The sequence below is a fragment of the Catharus ustulatus genome, chromosome 16, assembly GCF_009819885.2.
Source record: "Catharus ustulatus isolate bCatUst1 chromosome 16, bCatUst1.pri.v2, whole genome shotgun sequence".
In the NCBI taxonomy this organism is placed as follows: Eukaryota; Metazoa; Chordata; class Aves; order Passeriformes; family Turdidae; genus Catharus; species Catharus ustulatus.
Window position 1 is genome coordinate 13,391,496 of NC_046236.1, and position 17,636 is coordinate 13,409,131.

The 17,636-nt window shown below is 45.3% G+C and overlaps 1 protein-coding gene across 5 annotated transcripts in view; it reads right to left on the minus strand.

Moving 5' to 3' along the window:
• The window catches only part of RNF216 (ring finger protein 216), a 74,179-nt gene that overhangs the window by 41,807 nt on the left and 14,736 nt on the right, over positions 1 to 17,636 (minus strand). For all 5 annotated transcript variants that reach the window (XM_033074357.1, XM_033074355.1, XM_033074359.1 and 2 more), the window contains 11 exons: positions 16,698 to 16,831; positions 14,887 to 15,744; positions 13,293 to 13,369; positions 9,799 to 9,901; positions 8,821 to 8,985; positions 7,722 to 7,836; positions 7,308 to 7,447; positions 6,345 to 6,395; positions 5,261 to 5,398; positions 3,938 to 4,086; positions 3,413 to 3,491 (listed from right to left, as the gene is read on the minus strand). In XM_033074357.1, the coding sequence (XP_032930248.1) occupies positions 3,413 to 3,491; positions 3,938 to 4,086; positions 5,261 to 5,398; positions 6,345 to 6,395; positions 7,308 to 7,447; positions 7,722 to 7,836; positions 8,821 to 8,985; positions 9,799 to 9,901; positions 13,293 to 13,369; positions 14,887 to 15,744; positions 16,698 to 16,831 (2,009 nt within the window). The remainder of the gene's footprint in view (positions 1 to 3,412; positions 3,492 to 3,937; positions 4,087 to 5,260; positions 5,399 to 6,344; positions 6,396 to 7,307; positions 7,448 to 7,721; positions 7,837 to 8,820; positions 8,986 to 9,798; positions 9,902 to 13,292; positions 13,370 to 14,886; positions 15,745 to 16,697; positions 16,832 to 17,636) is intronic.

Genomic DNA, 17,636 nt, shown 5'->3' on the forward strand with positions numbered 1-17,636 from the left:
AGCACCTCCAAATCAATCCTGAGACACAGAGCAGCTTAAAAAGGCGTGCCCTGAAACACCAAGTCTCAGTGCTGCTAATTAAAACATGTGAGGATTGCTGGTGGCCAGAGAGCCTAAGCTGAAGATGAAAGGCAACAGAGCAGAGATTTTATCCATCTGAGATAGGGACATCAATGCTGAAGGCAGTGCCCAAACCCACTGTGGATACACAGGAATGGCAGCTGCCCAGGCCAAGGGCAATGCCATCCCACACCATGCAGCCACGTGCCATCACCTCTAACATCCTGCCAGCACTGACCCAGACAACTGGGTACCATCAAGCAATAAAAATTTCATGCTGTGAAAAGGAGTTTTAAGGAAAAGTCTTGGTAATGCAAGTCCCTGCAATGTGGCCTGGCTATGAAATGAGTGCTGGGGGTTTCAAGCTCTCTGCTGCTCCGTGCATGCATTATTTCCATGGCAACAGCAGCTTTCAGCTCCCCATCTCTTGCTGGCTGAAAGCCCTGCAGTGCTTTGTGCTGAGACTGCAAAGAAGGAAAACCATCTCCCTTCTCCCACAACACAGCACCAGGGACGGCAGCAGCAGCTGGGAACAAAAGCCTTGTCTTCAACATTGGGGGGTCTTGGGAGGAGGGAGGCTGAGCAGAGAGGATGGACTTCCTTTTCTGGTGGAAAACAGCACTTCCCCCACCATGCAGAAGTGCACACTCTCCTCCAGCACTGCACAGCTCAACCAGCAACATGTGCCTTTGCTTGTTTTACCACACTTGCCAGTTTTGGGTTGCTCTGTATGCTGGGAGGAGAAATGTGCATCCTTAGAGATGAGAAATTTGAGTGCTGCTTCCATGCAGGGATCCCTCCAAGATGGAGGCTGAACAAGCAGCCTGGAAAACCCTCCTGTCACCAGGAAGCCTGGCTCTGTGTGCAGTCAGCAGCTTATTACAGAGCAAAACCTCAATACTCAGCCAAACCTGAGTGAAAGCTGCCTCTGCCCCACACACACAGAATGCATCTGCAGGGTGGCTCAGATAACACTTTCCTTTGGCTAACTGAGCTTTCCCTCCACCCTGCTGTTTGTCATGTTAAGATTCAAGGCCTGGCCACCTAACCAGGAGCCAAACTTGATGCCACACAGCTGGAGCTGCAGTGGCCCTGGCAATGGTGTGAGCTCATCTGCATGCTCCCTGTGCAGACAGGCACTCACAGGAGGCAGGGCAGCTCTGCCTGTTGCTCAAGTTACCATCAGCCACATTTTGGTCCCTGCAAGGTGCAAATCACCGGAACTACAGGTGAGATGCACAAGCAGTGACCTGGGTATGTGCAGAGCTCTTATTGTTGAGCCCAGCATACAGACACACAGCCAAAGGGAAGGATTCCAGCTGGTTCACATCACTTGCTTTACAAGGTATCCATAGCTGGCCCAAATATGAATGAACCTCCCTGTAAGATTTAATAGAGACCCTGAGGGTATCAACACAAACTCCCAAAGCCACACAAACGATCCAGGTGATGGAGCACAGGGATACAACAAGATCACCATCTGGTCCTCCTCTCCCCACCCTCAAAGAGCTCTGAGATGTTGGGAGAGACATTTTGACCTTCCCCTTTCCACACTTCCCCTTGCTTTAGGTTCAGCTGTGTGAGTGCAGTCCTTCCAACCAGAGAGGGACTCCTTCCAGGATCAGTCATCACCACCACCAAGTCTGCCAGAGGCACTGCAAGCAAAGCCAATGCATCCTCTCCAACCTCTGTGGAGTTCCCTGGATTAGCCCTTTCCTCCCTTAGGGCAAACATTTCCTGCAAGCAAGAGCATTAACTGAAATCCTTCATTCTGGAGAGAGAGGAGATAGCAGGAATATGAAGAACCACTGCAGCTGATGCTGAGACACCACATCCTGCTATCCAAATTCCTCACCCTCGACTTCAAATCCTAAAGTCGTTAAAGACTTCTAAGAAGAGCACAAAGCTACTCAGCAGATTTTCAGCTAATGAATCAACACAAGCTGTCCAGGAAACCAGAAATCCAGCCCACTGGAATGCTGTAACCCCAGGGAGGGGGGGAACAGGCAGTACACTAGGAAGGAAATGAAGCAGTAGGAAAGGAACACTTCAGCACTGATCCGTCTTATCACAGTTACTCTGCTGCATTACACATTTTAAGCAAAAAGCAACTTCAATTCATTCTGCCCATTGAAGAGTTCATGTTTTTCAAGTCCAAATTCTGTTCTGCAGTGCTGACATATGTACATTTTGAAAACAACTCGGCTTTTGCAAAAACAGTTAGAAAAAACTGAGATTTAAATGTGAATCAACATTGCCACCTAGTGCTAGCAAGCCTCCTTGCTCCAACACTGGGACAATAATTAACATTATATTCCCTTCCCCATTGAGAAGGGTAGATGTTAACAAAACCTATCTGGAGATCAGGATCTAAAACAAAATTGTGCATATTTCATAAGCAGCTTTCTCCCCCAAATAAGTTCAATTTTCACACTACAAAGTTCAGTGAGACTGCAGAGCTCAGTGCTGGCAACTTCAACTTCTCCAGACAACAGAATTTAACCTTCTATTAACTTCTCAATACAGGCAAAAGGTGACCCTACATCAATGAGAGAACCCAAACCTCTGGCAGCTACAAGGGTAAGGTTAATGCCCTCAGGAGGAATTTCAGTGAGCAGCAGGAATCTCAGATCTCATGAGAATTCACTGTTGTGGCTACAGTGATGCAGGAGGCCTTGCAGCTCTGTACTAAGCAAAGCACTGATCCTGCCCTGCCTTCCTGGCACCAGGTGTAAGCAGGGTCCTGGGAAATAATTTCTGTGCTTTTATTTTTCCCCAGAACTGGTGGTGCAGAAGCAGCAAGTTTTCCCCATTCCATCCCCACATTTGATGATTCTCCTGTTATGGCCATTAGCAACTGGGGAGAGCACAAAGTTCTGCCTTGAATGGCTGACATTTCAGCCAGCTCTTCAAACAAGTTTTCTTGTCACTTCCAGCTGAATCTGTATTCAAGCTACCCCATAAAAAAATGCAGATACCAATTCCCTCAAACATAGCATGTAAGGCTGCTCCAGCCCATTCTCCAAGAGTTTTATTAGATACAAGAATTTGGTTTTGACTTACAAACACCCAGTTCCATGTTCAACCAGAACATTTCAGTATATGTAAGACAACAATGTCTGGCACCTGTAGGCTTTTGTAGCCAACATCTTCCAAGAAAAGACAAGGACTCCTCTCTCCTGAATTTCACCTGTCCAGGCACCCAATTCTATAGAAGATCAGCAGGATCCAGCAAACACTTTGCTGCCCTGTGCAGCCACATGAGATCCTGCTACTAGGAAGGGTGAGTTGTATTCCCAGCTCTCCTGCCCAACACTCCAGAAGAGAGCAGATGTGAACAAGCCCCAGTTACCTTTCTGCAGCGGGGATTGGGGCAGCTGAACCGCTTCACGTCGCTGTCCAGCAGAGCTGGGAAGTTACAGAAGGGACACCTGAAGCCCAAAACAAGATGCCATTAATGCAGAGTGCCACACATAGCTTTGCTGAAAGCTGATTTAGTCAAATAGCTGTGTGGAAGTTGCTAAGGCTGCCAACCCAATGCCTGTTGCCAGGATGTGCTGACTGTTGCCTTTTTGCTCATATTTCTTCAATCACTTCCCCGTTTGCAATCAAAATATTATATGCTCAGCACTGCTTTTGACCATGTAATTTAGTGGATCAGCATAGAGCTGGCAAGCAAGTCTTGGGGGAGACAAGTCTATTGAATTTTAATCTGCTCCTAGTCAAAGGCAGAATAAAAACAGACCTGGGAAGGCAGAAGTTTGAATTTATAATCCAGCTCTTTAAAAGCCACCTATCTCAGAGTCAGCACAAATGTGGGGTTTCAGGGAACAATTTTCCACAGCAGTAAGAGCAGCATTCTCTGTGGGACACTCACCTGACAAGCTCATCTGCACAGGCAGCAGCCACCTCCTCCTCAGCCTTCCTCTCGTAGTATTTGCAGAGGATGTTCTCTGGAAGCACTTTCTCCAGCTCACTGGTGGGGAAGGAACACGTGCAACTGCCTTCCATGCAGCTGAGCTCTGACTGGGGTTGGAAAAAAAACCACCTCAGGTTGAGTATGACATTAATAAAAAGCAACTCAGGATCAAGAATATTTCCAAGCAAATCAGTGCAGAGCCTTGCTCAGCCAGAGTAAGAGCTAAAGTCAGCAGATCTCAGAATGATTTGGGTTTTGGGACTTGAAAAATCATCCAGGGAAAGCTTCCACTACCCCAACTTGGAGTAAGCCCTGCCCAACTTGGACTTGAACACTTCAAGAGATGGGACATCCACAATTTCTCTGAGTAACCTGTGCCAGTGCTCCAAAACAAAGTTTTTTCCCCAATATCTCATCTTAATCTACCTAAGTTGACTGCCAGATAATGGGTGCATTGTGGAAAGAACAAGACTAATCAAACAAATCAGGCCTCAAACAAACCCTGGGTAGGAAGATGCTGTTGCCAGCTGGGATCACAATTCACTCCAAGTCCACTGGGACCACATATCAGCCCGTTGTTATTGTTCAGTTTTTGCTGAGAACCAGTGCTTGCATGCTGGCTCTTTTCAATAGTCACATAAAGTACAGCTGCCAGTTTATACATTTACATGAAATGGATCCCAGAGTACAACAGCATCCCACAATTTGAGCATCATATCCTGAGGCAAAGGAGCAGATACACTTCAGATCAGGTTAATGACTTGTTTATAGCTCAGCTAAGTACCAGGATAATTGCTAGCTAAATCAGAGACTAAGGAGGTTAGTAGTACCATAGAGGAACCAAACCCCCAATTAAGTTGGGATGACAGTGATATTATGAAGGACAAACACTCTTAGGTAGAAGGAGACAGGCCAAGTCAGAGATAAGTGTTCTCTGTGCAGATATCACTGGTTTATTTACTAGAAAATAAAAGCCAAACGAGTTATTGTTTTACTATGAACGCTGGAGAAAGTTTTCCTAGTAATCAAATTGCTAAGCATAGAGAAAAAAACTGGAGGTTAGTAACCCTGAAATCCTGTGCAAAGATCAGATTGTGATCTTTGAAGCTGTTGGCTCCTCTCGATGGCGAGACTGACTCAGATTTCAGGACACAATTCCATTCAAATATTTCCTGGGAAGTGCAGTTACATCTGTTTTAATCAACTGCACTACACAAACAGCAATGTCATCTCCCAACAGCAATGACCCATTTCCCCCTCCTCCAGTTGTGAAATCCTTACCTTCCCAGAGCCAAAAACTGCCTCCTGAGCATATTTAATTAGGCACTCCTTGCAGAACAAGTGACCATCTGCACACTGAGTCAACTCTTCAAAGGCAAACTCCCCGTAGCAGCAGCGGCACTCGATCATCTGCCCATCCTGCAGCCACCAGAGGAACCAGCATCAAAACATCAACAGCTATAACAACACACACACACAACTACAGCCAGAAACCACTGCCAGCATTAATCCTAAACAGCTACAGATACACAGCATCCCATTGATACCATACTTGGTGGTCCAGATTCCCTAAGTGCAACCAGAGACTCAGTTTTAAGTCACTTTCTATCTACATGTCCTGCTTGACAGGTTCCAAAAGCTACAGAACATGCAGGGATCAATAATTTTTAGCTCACAGGCAGAGCAGCATCTTGGGTTTGGGAAGCTGCAGGCACAGGGAAGCAGCTTGAGGGTACACACCACTCTCCTGGGGAAAACCAAGATTCAGATCTGTTATCCTCTAAAGGAACATTTACCATCTGTCTGGGCAGACCCTGTCTTGGCCTCTTAACTGTGGGGGTGGAGAAGTTTGCCAGTGCTAAAAAGTAAGTATAGCCCACTTTTCCAAAGTTTGAAAAGGAAATGAGCATTGAAACCAAAATGTAATGCACAGCTGCTGAACTGTTCTCTGCGTTTTCTCTGAAGCAGAAGAGCTGATTTTCAGGTTTTTAAAGAATTCTTTTTGCAAACAAGGAAGGCCTTCCCACTGGCCAAACTCCAACAGTGTATCTGTTTTATACAGCCATAATGGCAAGAACAAGAGCAAACCTGATGCTATTCTATTGCAATGTTTGTTCTGAGCAGTGAAGATACAAGCTGAATTACTACAGATCATTACATGCATCAATACTGTCTTGCTGGCCTCAGCTCCTGTCTACCTTTCCTAAAAGCCAGCCAACACACATTACAGGTTTTGCCAGCTCAGCAAAAGCAGCACAGTGAAATTCAGCTTCAGAAAAGCTCCATTCCAGAGCTAAAAGAATCTGTGAAGGAAGTGCAAAACAGTGTCTGTGCATAAGCTGAACTCAACATTAGAGATACTGACCTTCTGATACTGCTCCTCATTCATCTGCAGAGCCAGGAGGAAGTCTGCATGCTGCAAGAGACATGTGCATCTATTTACAGCATAGACAAAGCAATTTTCCAAACTCACCACTCATTCACATTATCTCAGGACTCACAAACCACCATAAAAGGCTTGCTGTCTGCTTGTAACATCACTCAGCCCATCCCTCCAATCCATTAAGCTATTTATGATTCAGCCAAAACAGATGGGAGAAGCAAAGGCAGCAAGAACAAAGAACAAAATTCTGTGTTGTGGAGGGCTGCTGGTTCAGGTTTCCATGGGCAGAGATGATCTCACCCAATGGGCCCCTCCAGAGAACACGAGTTTTTTTGTTTCAAAGGAGACCTCATCCATCTGCCTAAGAGACAAGGATCTTTAGGGAGCTACATCAGAAAGGACTGTGAGTGCAGAGCTGTGAGTTCAGTCTTTCCTCAGCCTAGGAGAGGAAGACAACACAGCAGTGGGTGTTGCAGGTTCTGCTTCAAAACACCCAGTTCTCAGCACAGGACAAACCATTCTGGAGCCACAGGACTGACAGAGTGAGTGGACACTGCCTGGGGCCTGGCCATTACTCACCACCAACACTGAGCTGCAATTACAAGCCCTAAAGCAGCAGAGAAGCTGCTACCAATTAGAGGAAGGAGTTAATTAGGAAAGTTTTCACCACTTCATAGCAATAAACCCCCTCCAGAATGGTGTTTGCACAAGCAGCAGCTGCATATTTAAGTAAATATGAAATTCTGTGCTTGGCTTCTTTCCTTTAAAATTGAGTTACTTGGGAAGAGACATATGTGTTAACAGGTAGGGAATAGAAAAACAGAGTTATTCAATATTTGGTTCAGTGCTTGAATTTTTGTAAGAGACAGATTTTTCACCTTTAGGGCCAAAACTCTGACAGTTGTTGAAGATTTGTACATGATCAAAGCAGCTCCTATCACTCACCTCTGCCATCTCTTTCACTTTCTGCTCATAGAATTCCTGCTCCAGCAGCACTGGTGGGAGAAGGGAGAGCTTGTCATAGGACCTCCAGTGCCGTCTCTTGTTCTCCAGGAAGAACATGCGCTTCTCAATTTTCACATCCCCTGAAGCAGAGTTAAAGGTTCGATAAAAAGGGATGGAACAGACAGAACAAAGCTGAAATCCTTCTTCCTCCATCCGCCACGAGCTGCAGACTTTCAGCAGCTCACACAGCACCTTACCAAGCAGAGGTGCTAATGAAGAGCATCTCCAAAACCGATAGCAGTGACAGAAACTCTTTTGGGACCACATCCCCTTTCAAGAGTTGCTTTCTGCTGCAAGCCAGTTCTGCTTACAATAACAATGCAGAGAGCACAATACACAGAGCTTGGCATTTACCTTGCTCAAATTTGAAGTCTATGTATGAATATTGATTCATTTCTTTCCTCCTTTTTCGTTTCCCGCTGGTTTCGGGAGACAGCTCCTGCCACTTTTTGATGGCATCTGAAAAGGCCTAGAAAACAACATACAGGTTTAAATCCTGTGCCTGGGAGAAAGCAGGAGCACTTAATTCAAGCTGAAGCACAGTACAAACATGATCCAAAACTGGAAAGCCAAACACTCCAAAGGGAGGCAAATACACACCTTTCCTCTGCTCACCTTGTTGCTTTATGCACTCAAAGTAATTATTCCATAAAAACAAAGCATGATACCCCATAACAGCTCAGCTGTGAATACCAAAGTGGGCACCAGCTGTATTACACAGAGCTGGTTTGGCTTCTTTTTTTATTGCTGGGTTTGGCTTATTGTTTAAAAAGCTGAACTTCAAATACTCAGTGCTCAATCAATCAAGTGAACAGACAAGAAGTTTTGTTTTAGCTAAGTCCTGGAACATAGAGAAAAAAGCTCAAGCAATGGCATAGCAGAGGAGCAGACCTAAGTTAAAAACCTGAACCCACACTGACATCCAGTTTGCTGATACTTCAAACAAGTGTCTTTGCATCTCCATGACAGTCAAACTCTTTTATAAGGAGCACAGGACTCATGCCACAAGTCATAATAAGACAAAACAGGACAGTGATACTCAGACTGCTTAATTCCATGCAGTCAGTTAACCAGCAGCAACAGTTAAATGTTTTAAGATTTAACTAAATGTCAGGGGTTTATTGGCAATTACACTGCACTTCAGTGGAGACATACAGGAACATTTCCCAGTTTAATGCATCAGTCACCATGAGCCAGCTCGTGTTTCCCCAGCTCTCCTATTAGGGAAAGTAAAAACTTCCTGCAGGATTCTGTCTGGCCAATACATTTTGAAAATTTCTACTTAAATGGATTAAAACTTCTCAAAAGGAAAGGAAGATAATTATAAAACCCATAACCACACAGCAGCTGGTACAGTAAGGCCAAAGTTATCACAGTGCTCTCTGCAGATGTGGGAGATAAGCCATGAATAGAAAGAAAGAAAAGTAAAGAAAACAGATTTGAGCTGGAGCACCTTTCGTGTGATTGCATAGTGTCCCTTGAGCTCGTGCAGTGCCCACTTGATGTCCTGGCTGCTCAGCATTTTGAAATCTGCCATGAGGAGATCAGCTGCCTGAATAAAGCACCGCTGGTCAAGGGGGGCAAGTTTGGAAAAGTCAAAGTAGTCCACTTTAGGCACCTGAGGAGAAAATGAAAAATATTAAAAGGCTGCTATAAATACACACAGATGGCTCTCAGTGATCATGTCATTCTTCAAGACCACCCAAAATTCAGGTATGTGGCACCCAACCCTGAGCACCTTAGTACAGTGTGGGTGCAAAGCCTACTGGCCCAGGTAAAATGTAGTTTAAAACCATGGTGTGTGGCTGCCTGAGACAGCAAGGAGAAAATATTTAGGTTACTATGAAGAGTGAACAACTTTATTACATCAAGGTAGAGAGATGCTTCCAATAGTAGAAAGAAGTATTCAACAGCTCTCTCAGGCCACAAAGCTATTTTAACATCCTCAAAGCAGCTCAGAGATTTTTTTTTTTGTTAAATGGATATTTTAAAACAAATAAAGCCAAGCATCTGTAGGAAGATTTGCAGTTAGGAGGCTGCAAGGCAATGCCTAAAGGCCTCACAAGAGAGGCCCGAGGGCCAAGGTTACTTCATGTGACAGAATGATTGTGGAATTCTTGTCTTAGTTATCAAAATGAACACTTGAGATGGGGCAGTGACAGGCAGGCAGGGCAGAGGGGCTCGCTGGAGGCAAAGGAGCTGACACTGTGCAGCTCTGGCACAGCCAGACAGGAAAGGCTTGGAAGTCATCTTGCAAGCAACTAATTATTGCTATTTAACGCAGCCTTACACACACCCAGAGGCCTCCTGTGAAAGGCAGGCTCAGTCAAGCACTCTGCAAACACACACTAATCAAAGCAGACATCCCAAGGTCCACTCAGGCTGAACAGACTGCCCAGAGGCAGCAGGAGATGTGGATACTCTCACTTGCCTTTGTCTCATCTTGGCTGGCAAGCAGGCTGCTGCTGGGGTTTAAAACCACTCTGCCTTCCTTCTTTGGGTAATCTGGATTTTCCAGAAGAAAGTTACAAAGTCTGAAAAGATAAATATAGTTATTTTAGAGTTGGGGAGCTCAGGTTCATTTCTCATTTGTCCAATTTTTAGTATGGTATAATTATGAGGTCACAGTCAAAGCCTGGCCTGTAAGGACCAAGGGTGGTCCTGGACTAGAGCAAACTGCAAGGAAATGACAGAATTAAGTGAAAAATAATCAGCTGTGTGACTGCAGAAGGAAAAACAAATGGGTTTGTCTTTCAACAATTAAATTTACATACATGAAACTTGTATGGATGAGCTGCTAATCATTCATGGAAAAAACCAGCACAAAAATCCCTACAAAAGCCATGAAAGGGTCATGTCTTCCTTAACAAACTAATAACAGATTCAGACTTGAATCAAAGCCTCCATTCTCAGTCTACCTCTCATTAAAGCTGCCAGAGCAGCCTGGAAGGTGTCCCTGACCACGGCAGAGGGCTGGAACTAGGTGATCTTTAATAGCCTTTCCAACCCAAACTATTCTGTGATTCCATGACTAAAGCAGAGAAAATCATGTTTGAGATGTGTGCCTGCATGGAACACAAACTCTGAATACAGGTTTCATTGTAACAAAGCTTGCAATCACACCAGCATTATCCAAATTCCACTAGAAACTGGTCTGGTGAGAACAGCACTTAGAAAATAACCACTAAAATTGCTGAAAAATTGCCTGTAAATGCAGCATATCTGAGGTCCTACCACAAACAGCCACAACTGTCAGGTAAGTGCAGTTTAACTGAGCTTAGAAAAGACTCAGCAAGGGGTTTTCAAATGCCCCATTGGTGGAGAGGCACAAACACTCCGGAAACCTTCTGAAAGGGCAGCCTGAATCAGGCTCCCACAGCTTTCTCTCAATCCTCACCCAGCAGCTGTGCTGGGTAACACAACCTGTTCCTCAGTTTCCCCAGCTGCAGAATAAGATCCTTCTGAAAAGAGCCAGGACAAGCAATTAACATTTGTAAAACTATTGGAATGAGAAGGTGCTAGGCTGCAGCAAAGACATAATTGCAGCTAATTTACATTCCTGATGTCAGAAATCAGTCCCTAATTAAGAAATCTGAACTGGCTCGAAGCATTAACCCACTATCAAGGCACGATTACTTTAGCTCTGCTTTCACATTCAAAGCAGGGGCATTTCTTTTTGTTTAATCAGGTATTGACATATTGAGCCAGAAGCTTTTGACTGAGTGTGAATGCTCCTGCACACAAAAGCTGAATAGATGATACCCTGCTAAGAGGGGCTCCCCCATCTTATCTTTCACATCAGTTGAAAGTTTTAAGAAGATCATTTTGGGGAAAACAACAAATATCTTGGCATCGAGCATTTAATAGCTTCCAGCTCCCACCATCCCTTTGGTAAAAGGTAACTGTTTTAATCCAACAAAACAGAAACTTCAAGGAGCTCAGATCGTGCCTCTAACGAGAGGGTTTCAGCCAGGGTACATTTGAACTCTCCTGCACGTTGCCATTTCAACGCTGAGGATTTTGGGGGATGCTGACCTCCAGCGTGTGACAATTAGTTAAGTGGGTCCTGGTGCACAGCACACCCACACTCACAGCACTGTTCATTAATATCTGCACCACAGGACACAGAGCTGGTTAAAAGCCTCACCCCTGCCCAAAACCACTCACCCTTAGTTATTATATTTCAAGCCTGATTCAGCTTGACACACCATGGAGATCAAAAAGACCCTGCCAGCGAGGCTGACCAGTGCTTTGACCCATTTGTTCTCACACAAAAGCTGCAGTGACAACTCAAAAGATGGTTTGGTTAAAGGAATAAAAATATGGAGAAGAAATCTTTATCATCCAGTAAGTGGGTAACGCACCGCTGAGCAGACACTGTAGCTGGCCTACAGGGAAGCCTGGAAGCACCTTTTCATCTCACTGGGTCTGTGGCACACAATGGCAGAGAAGAGATTTCAGGAGCAAAAAAGGGAAGGAGCACATTAAGACCGACAGAAGCCAATAGTGGGCTTTAATTCCATCAGGCTTCGCTAAATCCCCCCCAGGACACAAAGGTTTTTTTCACACAATCTGGAAGGAGATGCACAACTTGAACAGCCCAACTGCCCCAAGGAATGGCTCTGCTTTGTCTTCTACATTCCCACCACAACTATCCACTCCAGTCCATAGTGTGGGCACCCCAAAGCTGCTCCACCACTGCAGGGAAAGCACTTTTCAAAGACCAGAAAGAAGTTCTAGTCTGCTGACTTTCTAACCAAGAAGTCCTACTTGGGACACACAACTTCACAGCACAGGCAAAGCAGAACAGGAAATCTATGCCCAATGGATGGGATCATCCTTAATTCCTCACCAGTTAATTTATTTAAGGCCCAATGACTAAATCTAAGCCTCACATACTTAAATGCTGCTTAATTAGTGCCTTGGTTAGCTGGAAAGGGCATTGGATTTATACAAATGAATACTCTGGCAAGCAACACCTATTCCTCATTCTTGGAGCACACAGTAACCAGTCTGGACACGCTGGAGATAACAGAGACAGTTGCAGAGAGAGAAAGAGAGGCCACCAAGCATCAGACAGCAGTCACAAGTGATTTACTTCAAACCATCTCCCCTCGGTGCCAGCACACGCAATCCTTCTCTCCTCAGCTCTGCCCACAAGGGCAGGGAGATGATGCAACTCAGCACCAAGGTTAATCACTCTTTTCTAACAACTTTTGATTCTAACATGACTCCCAGAAATCTCCAGCATGATGAACATTAAGGTATTCCCGAGGTGTTAATGCAGCTTGGAAAGCAAGTCCTCACATTAGTTTTCCTCTCTTTTAATTCCATTTTCTTGCTCATGTTTCTGCTGTTTGACCAAAATCAGTCCCTCATCAGATCTCTAGAGCCAATCCTACCAGCCCTTAAATGTGTTTGCTCTATTCTACTCCCAAAAAGCGATGTGAGAGAATTCAAACAGCACCACTGCTACTTGAGCAAGTAAAAGGGATAAAAGCCAACACTGTGACACTAAATAATGGACTCCAGTGTCAGCTTCACCTGGAAAAGTCCAAAAATCAGTGAAATGAAGAAGGAAACTATTTCCTCCACCTCAAAACTCACCAGCCCATCTCCATACTATGTTTTATAGCAGTCACCTTAACACCTGAACCCTAACCCTCTTTTCAAGAGCCCTAGTAATAGGCAAGACAAAATTATATGTAGTATCTTTAAATAAGTAAATTATCTTAAAAGCAGAGAAGCTACAGCACAACAGAACTAGAAAGGACTTAAAAACAGCTCTATTAGAAGTACAAAAAAATAATCTGTGCTCTTTGGCACCATCTAGGCAGTGCTGAAGGCCCCTGGTTTCAGCATCCCTGGCAGGTGGGGACATGGCAAAGTGTTCCAGTTATGATACACTGTGGTTCTTATACTTACACATTTAAGTCATAGCAGTTCTTGAGAAGGATTAATTCTTCAATATATTCCTTCTTCACATCTGGGAATCTTGCTTCCTATAGTAGGAAAAGCTAAAGGTTATGTAGGTGTTAGAGAAGGTGTGTAACAGATGTAGCACCCAGGACAAGGATTTACACATAATTAACCAACAATCCTCAGACTCGGGGCAAAATGGTCAAGAGATCATTGAGAGCCATCCAGCCTTGCTCCACAGGATGGGTGCTAACAGCTCTTCATCAATGAAGAGTCAGGGCAGGGATGTGAAAAGCCAACAGCACCTGGCCTAATGAGAGATTCAGGCTCAGAAGAAATGAGCTACAACACAAGGAAAGAGAATATTTACCTTCAGCATGACCATCGAGGAGCTCCAAATTATGTGCTGAAATACAACATTCCAAAGCAAAAGGAACTAAGCTAACAACAGATACACCCACCCAGTGAACCCAGACACACCAGCAATGAGAGCAGAACAGACAACAAACCTTTAATGGCATTTCTGTGAAGGCTCTCCCAGTGTTTGCTGCTCTCTCTGGGGTTTTTGTACAGGTGTGGCAACAATGTGGTATTTTACTTTGCAAGACTGGACTGGTCAGGGCTGTCAAGCACCCCTGACAATGCAAGAACAGCCTCTAACCCATCTCAAAGGCACTGATCAATGGGGTTTTACTTGGAAAAACTGAATTTTGTTGGACTGCTACTTAAAAAATTTCCCTCAACTCGTTTTCTCAAGTAGAATTAGATATGGGATGTGTAGAGAAGACTTGGAGAGCATGAGGTAGCGGAAGATACAGACACATAAGAATAGGCCTGTTTGCAAGAAAAAAATACTCAATGAGCCATTAAGAGAAAGCCTTCCTCCCCAGCAATCAAGGGGAGGGGTGTGCAAACATTACACACATGAATCACCACATTTTTATTTAGCTTTGTTTATCACCTATACACTGAGTGCCCAAGCTGCTGAATATACCCAAGGATAAGGAGTGTCCTTGGTGGCTGCTGTCATTCCAGTGTCCCTCATGCTAGACTTCACACATGGAGCACGTGGAGTTTACAGACACAAGTCCTCGTGGTGCTTGTCCAGCTGCTCCTTGGAAATCCACACTGCAAGGGCAGCCCTTACCCCTGGTCACCATGGTGGCATTAACACAGCAGGGACCAAACTCCTGCAGGAGAGGCACTGAAAGCAGTCCTGACTCTCAGCCATGTGTCTCCAAAGCTTCTCCACTGCATCCTGTATCCCTCTGCCATTGTTTAGTGTCCCAGATTTGCACATTTAGCTTTATATCCAATCCTAAACCAGCTCTACAGTGTTGGGTTAGGAACCAACCAGACAAAATCAGACCAGCAGATCCAAGAGGACCTTTCAGGGAACGGACACAGATTATTTCACATTAAATGAAAGTTTTTCAAGACAGTTCATCACATGCTCCTCACCTGGTGCATGGCTGAATCTCAGCCAAAGCAAAGAGGATTTGCAGCTGTGTGTTCTGAGCACGTGAGACTCTACACACCTTGAAAAGCCTGTCTGAAAACATCAGGCACAAGGAGGCAGAGGAGCCCTGGGAATACTTACTGTCTCTCTGATGAGCAGCGCAGTGAGGTCCTGCTCCTGCCCAGCAGCTCCCTGCTCTGGCACGTCCCCGGAGCCAAGTTCGTGCGAGCCCTGCGCGGGGAAGGCGGGCCCTGGCTGCTCGTTGTCCCTCCCTGCTGCCTGAGCCGGTTCCTCGGGGGGATGAGCCGGCTGCGGGGAGGCAGGGCCGGGAATCCCGTCCTGCTGCGGCTCCGGCCGGGGGAAGGCCGGCCCTGGAGCCTTCTCTCCATATGCCCTCAAAGATCCTGGGTCTGCCTCTGGCTGCCCTTGCTGAGGAGCAAAACCATTCACTACAGCCCGTGGCTCATCTTCTGGTGGTGGGAAGTGCCTGGGTTCCAGCTGCCTGCTCTGGATCTCCTCCTGCTCTGTGGTAGTTCTAGCAGCTATTCCTTCAAGTTTCTGCTCTGGCACCAAGTTCTTTCCTTGCCGTTCCTGAGCTTCCATCCTGTCCCCCTGGTGAGGTGGAAGGGCTGCATTCTCCAGGTTAATGGTTTCTGTGTTAGCAGCAGGCTGTGGATTCATCTTGATCACTGGCAACAAACTTGGGCCAGGCTCCTGGTGCCCTGGAAGTTCAGAGCTGGGGCCATTCAGCTCAGACGGTCCAGGCTGCTGCAGGGCAGTGTCCACACTCTCAGCCCTGCTTGGTCCAGCTTTGCTCTTCCCCACGAGGTTATTCCCATCTCCCTGACAGGGCACAGCTGCATGCTGCTCTTCCTGCAGCTCTGTGCTCAAAGGTCCCACAGCATTTTTGGATCCTGCTTCTCCCACAGGGTCTGCCCCCTGCCACGGAGCAGCAGGTCTGATGACATTGGGACGCAGCGGCTGCTGAAGCTTTGGGGTCTGAAAAGGACACCAACAAGAGAAAGTAGGAATTCTTGTCTGCAATCCTTGCTCCAGATACTTCTGCATCTAAAACAATTTCTGTTGGGAAACTGATAAACAGTCTGTTCAGCAAGATGCTTAATAAAGCACAGAACTGCAACCCACATATCTGTCTCATCAGCCTGTCCCCAGGTGCTACAAGAACCTTTGGCAGAACTGGGGATGCACAGGACTTCCAAAATGGAATAATTTCCCAAGCTCACCTCAGTACCCACTTTCCTTCCAGTAAAATAATCTGAGAGGGAAGAAATAACTAATGACATATTTGTGTTCTCACCAATTTATTTAAACAGGCAGGAACCAAAGCTCCAAACATTAATCTCTGGCCTTGTTCTTGCCTCTGGCAGACAGGCTGCTGTATGCCAACAGAGCCTGAGTGTTCTCTGCTGCTGTTTTCAACTAAGAAGCAGAAAGGTCAGCTTTGCAACCCATTTTCTCAGAGCTTCTGGTTAATTTAACAGGAAAGTGGAATATATTCTTAATACAAAATAGACATGAAATGCTGCAAAACTATCAGTGCCTGAAACAGCCCAACATGAATGCAAATAGCAGAGGAATATAAAGCATACAAAGTACATAGATAAACAAGGCATGGTTTGAAAATATCTTCAGTGGAAGACCAAGTCCTCTTGCAAAGCACTCCACCTTGCTGGATTCACACAGACAACTTTATGGGAGCTACAATCTTCATCAAGTAGAATTTGAACTACACAATGCAGTTCCACAGTCTGGCTCTCCCCTTCTATGACTAAATTAAGGCAGCAAAATGCCATCATTTCACTGTTATTTCAGACATCCTAAGTAGATTGCTATAACCAGGCAGGACTCAGAGGAATGCATCAGGAATTTGCACAAGACTTGGCTATACAGGCCATGAATAGAGCACAGCAGCTACAACAATGAAAAATTACCTCTGCTAAGATGACTATATCATCATCATCTTCCTCAGTCTGCTGCTTTTCTGGCAGTTCCAGCAACAAAGGCAATTCTTCATCTGAGGAATCTGATATTGTGATAAGACTTTCCTCTCTGTGGTTTATCCAGTCTGCAGAACAGTGAGTAAAGTTAAAGTTAGCAGTTGGCTCAAGGTAAATAACTGGAATTACAGGGCACCTGTAGTCCTGAAACATCTGAGAAAGCAATTTTCCCATTTGCACTGCAGGAAGAATCATTCAGAGGTCACCAATTCCTCTGCAAGGCATTGTTACATCCACTCCTGTGTCCCTCAGCCTCCAGCAAAACACCTGCACAGCTTCAGCTCATCACAACAGCACTGCAGGGACAGCCACTGACACTCACAAGGAATCTTCTACCCCAAACTCCAGCACAAGTCAAGCTGCTGCAAAAGTTATTACAATCAAGGCATGTAGGGAATACTTCTATAGAGAAATCCTGAACTTCCAATATCTCAGGGATGTTGCATTTTCTTTGTTGAAGTGCAGTGCATTCTAGCAGAGAGATAAGGGTCTTTGTGCAACTCAGTCTCTTCTGAAAGAGTGAGACTTTGCACAGTACCTTATGCAGGGCTGAGATAAGGCTGTGGGTGCAGAAGGTATCCTGCTGTTAGATGAGAAACTTGTGCCTCAAGGTTTGTCAAGAATGGAATACAGATGCTACTCAACAGCTGCTGGAATGCAGGAGAGATATTCAAGGCAGAAATAGAGAGTTTAGGGAAAGCACAGTTGTATGTTCTCTGTGCAGTACAGAAAATCTGACTCATTTTGGTTTATTTTTTAGCATGAGTGTTCATTTATCACCTCTCAGGCATACAGAGAAAGCCTCATTGTGAATTCCACTCTTGAGGGAACGGGTGCCAATGCACACAGCCCTGTGAGGGCAGGAATTTAGGG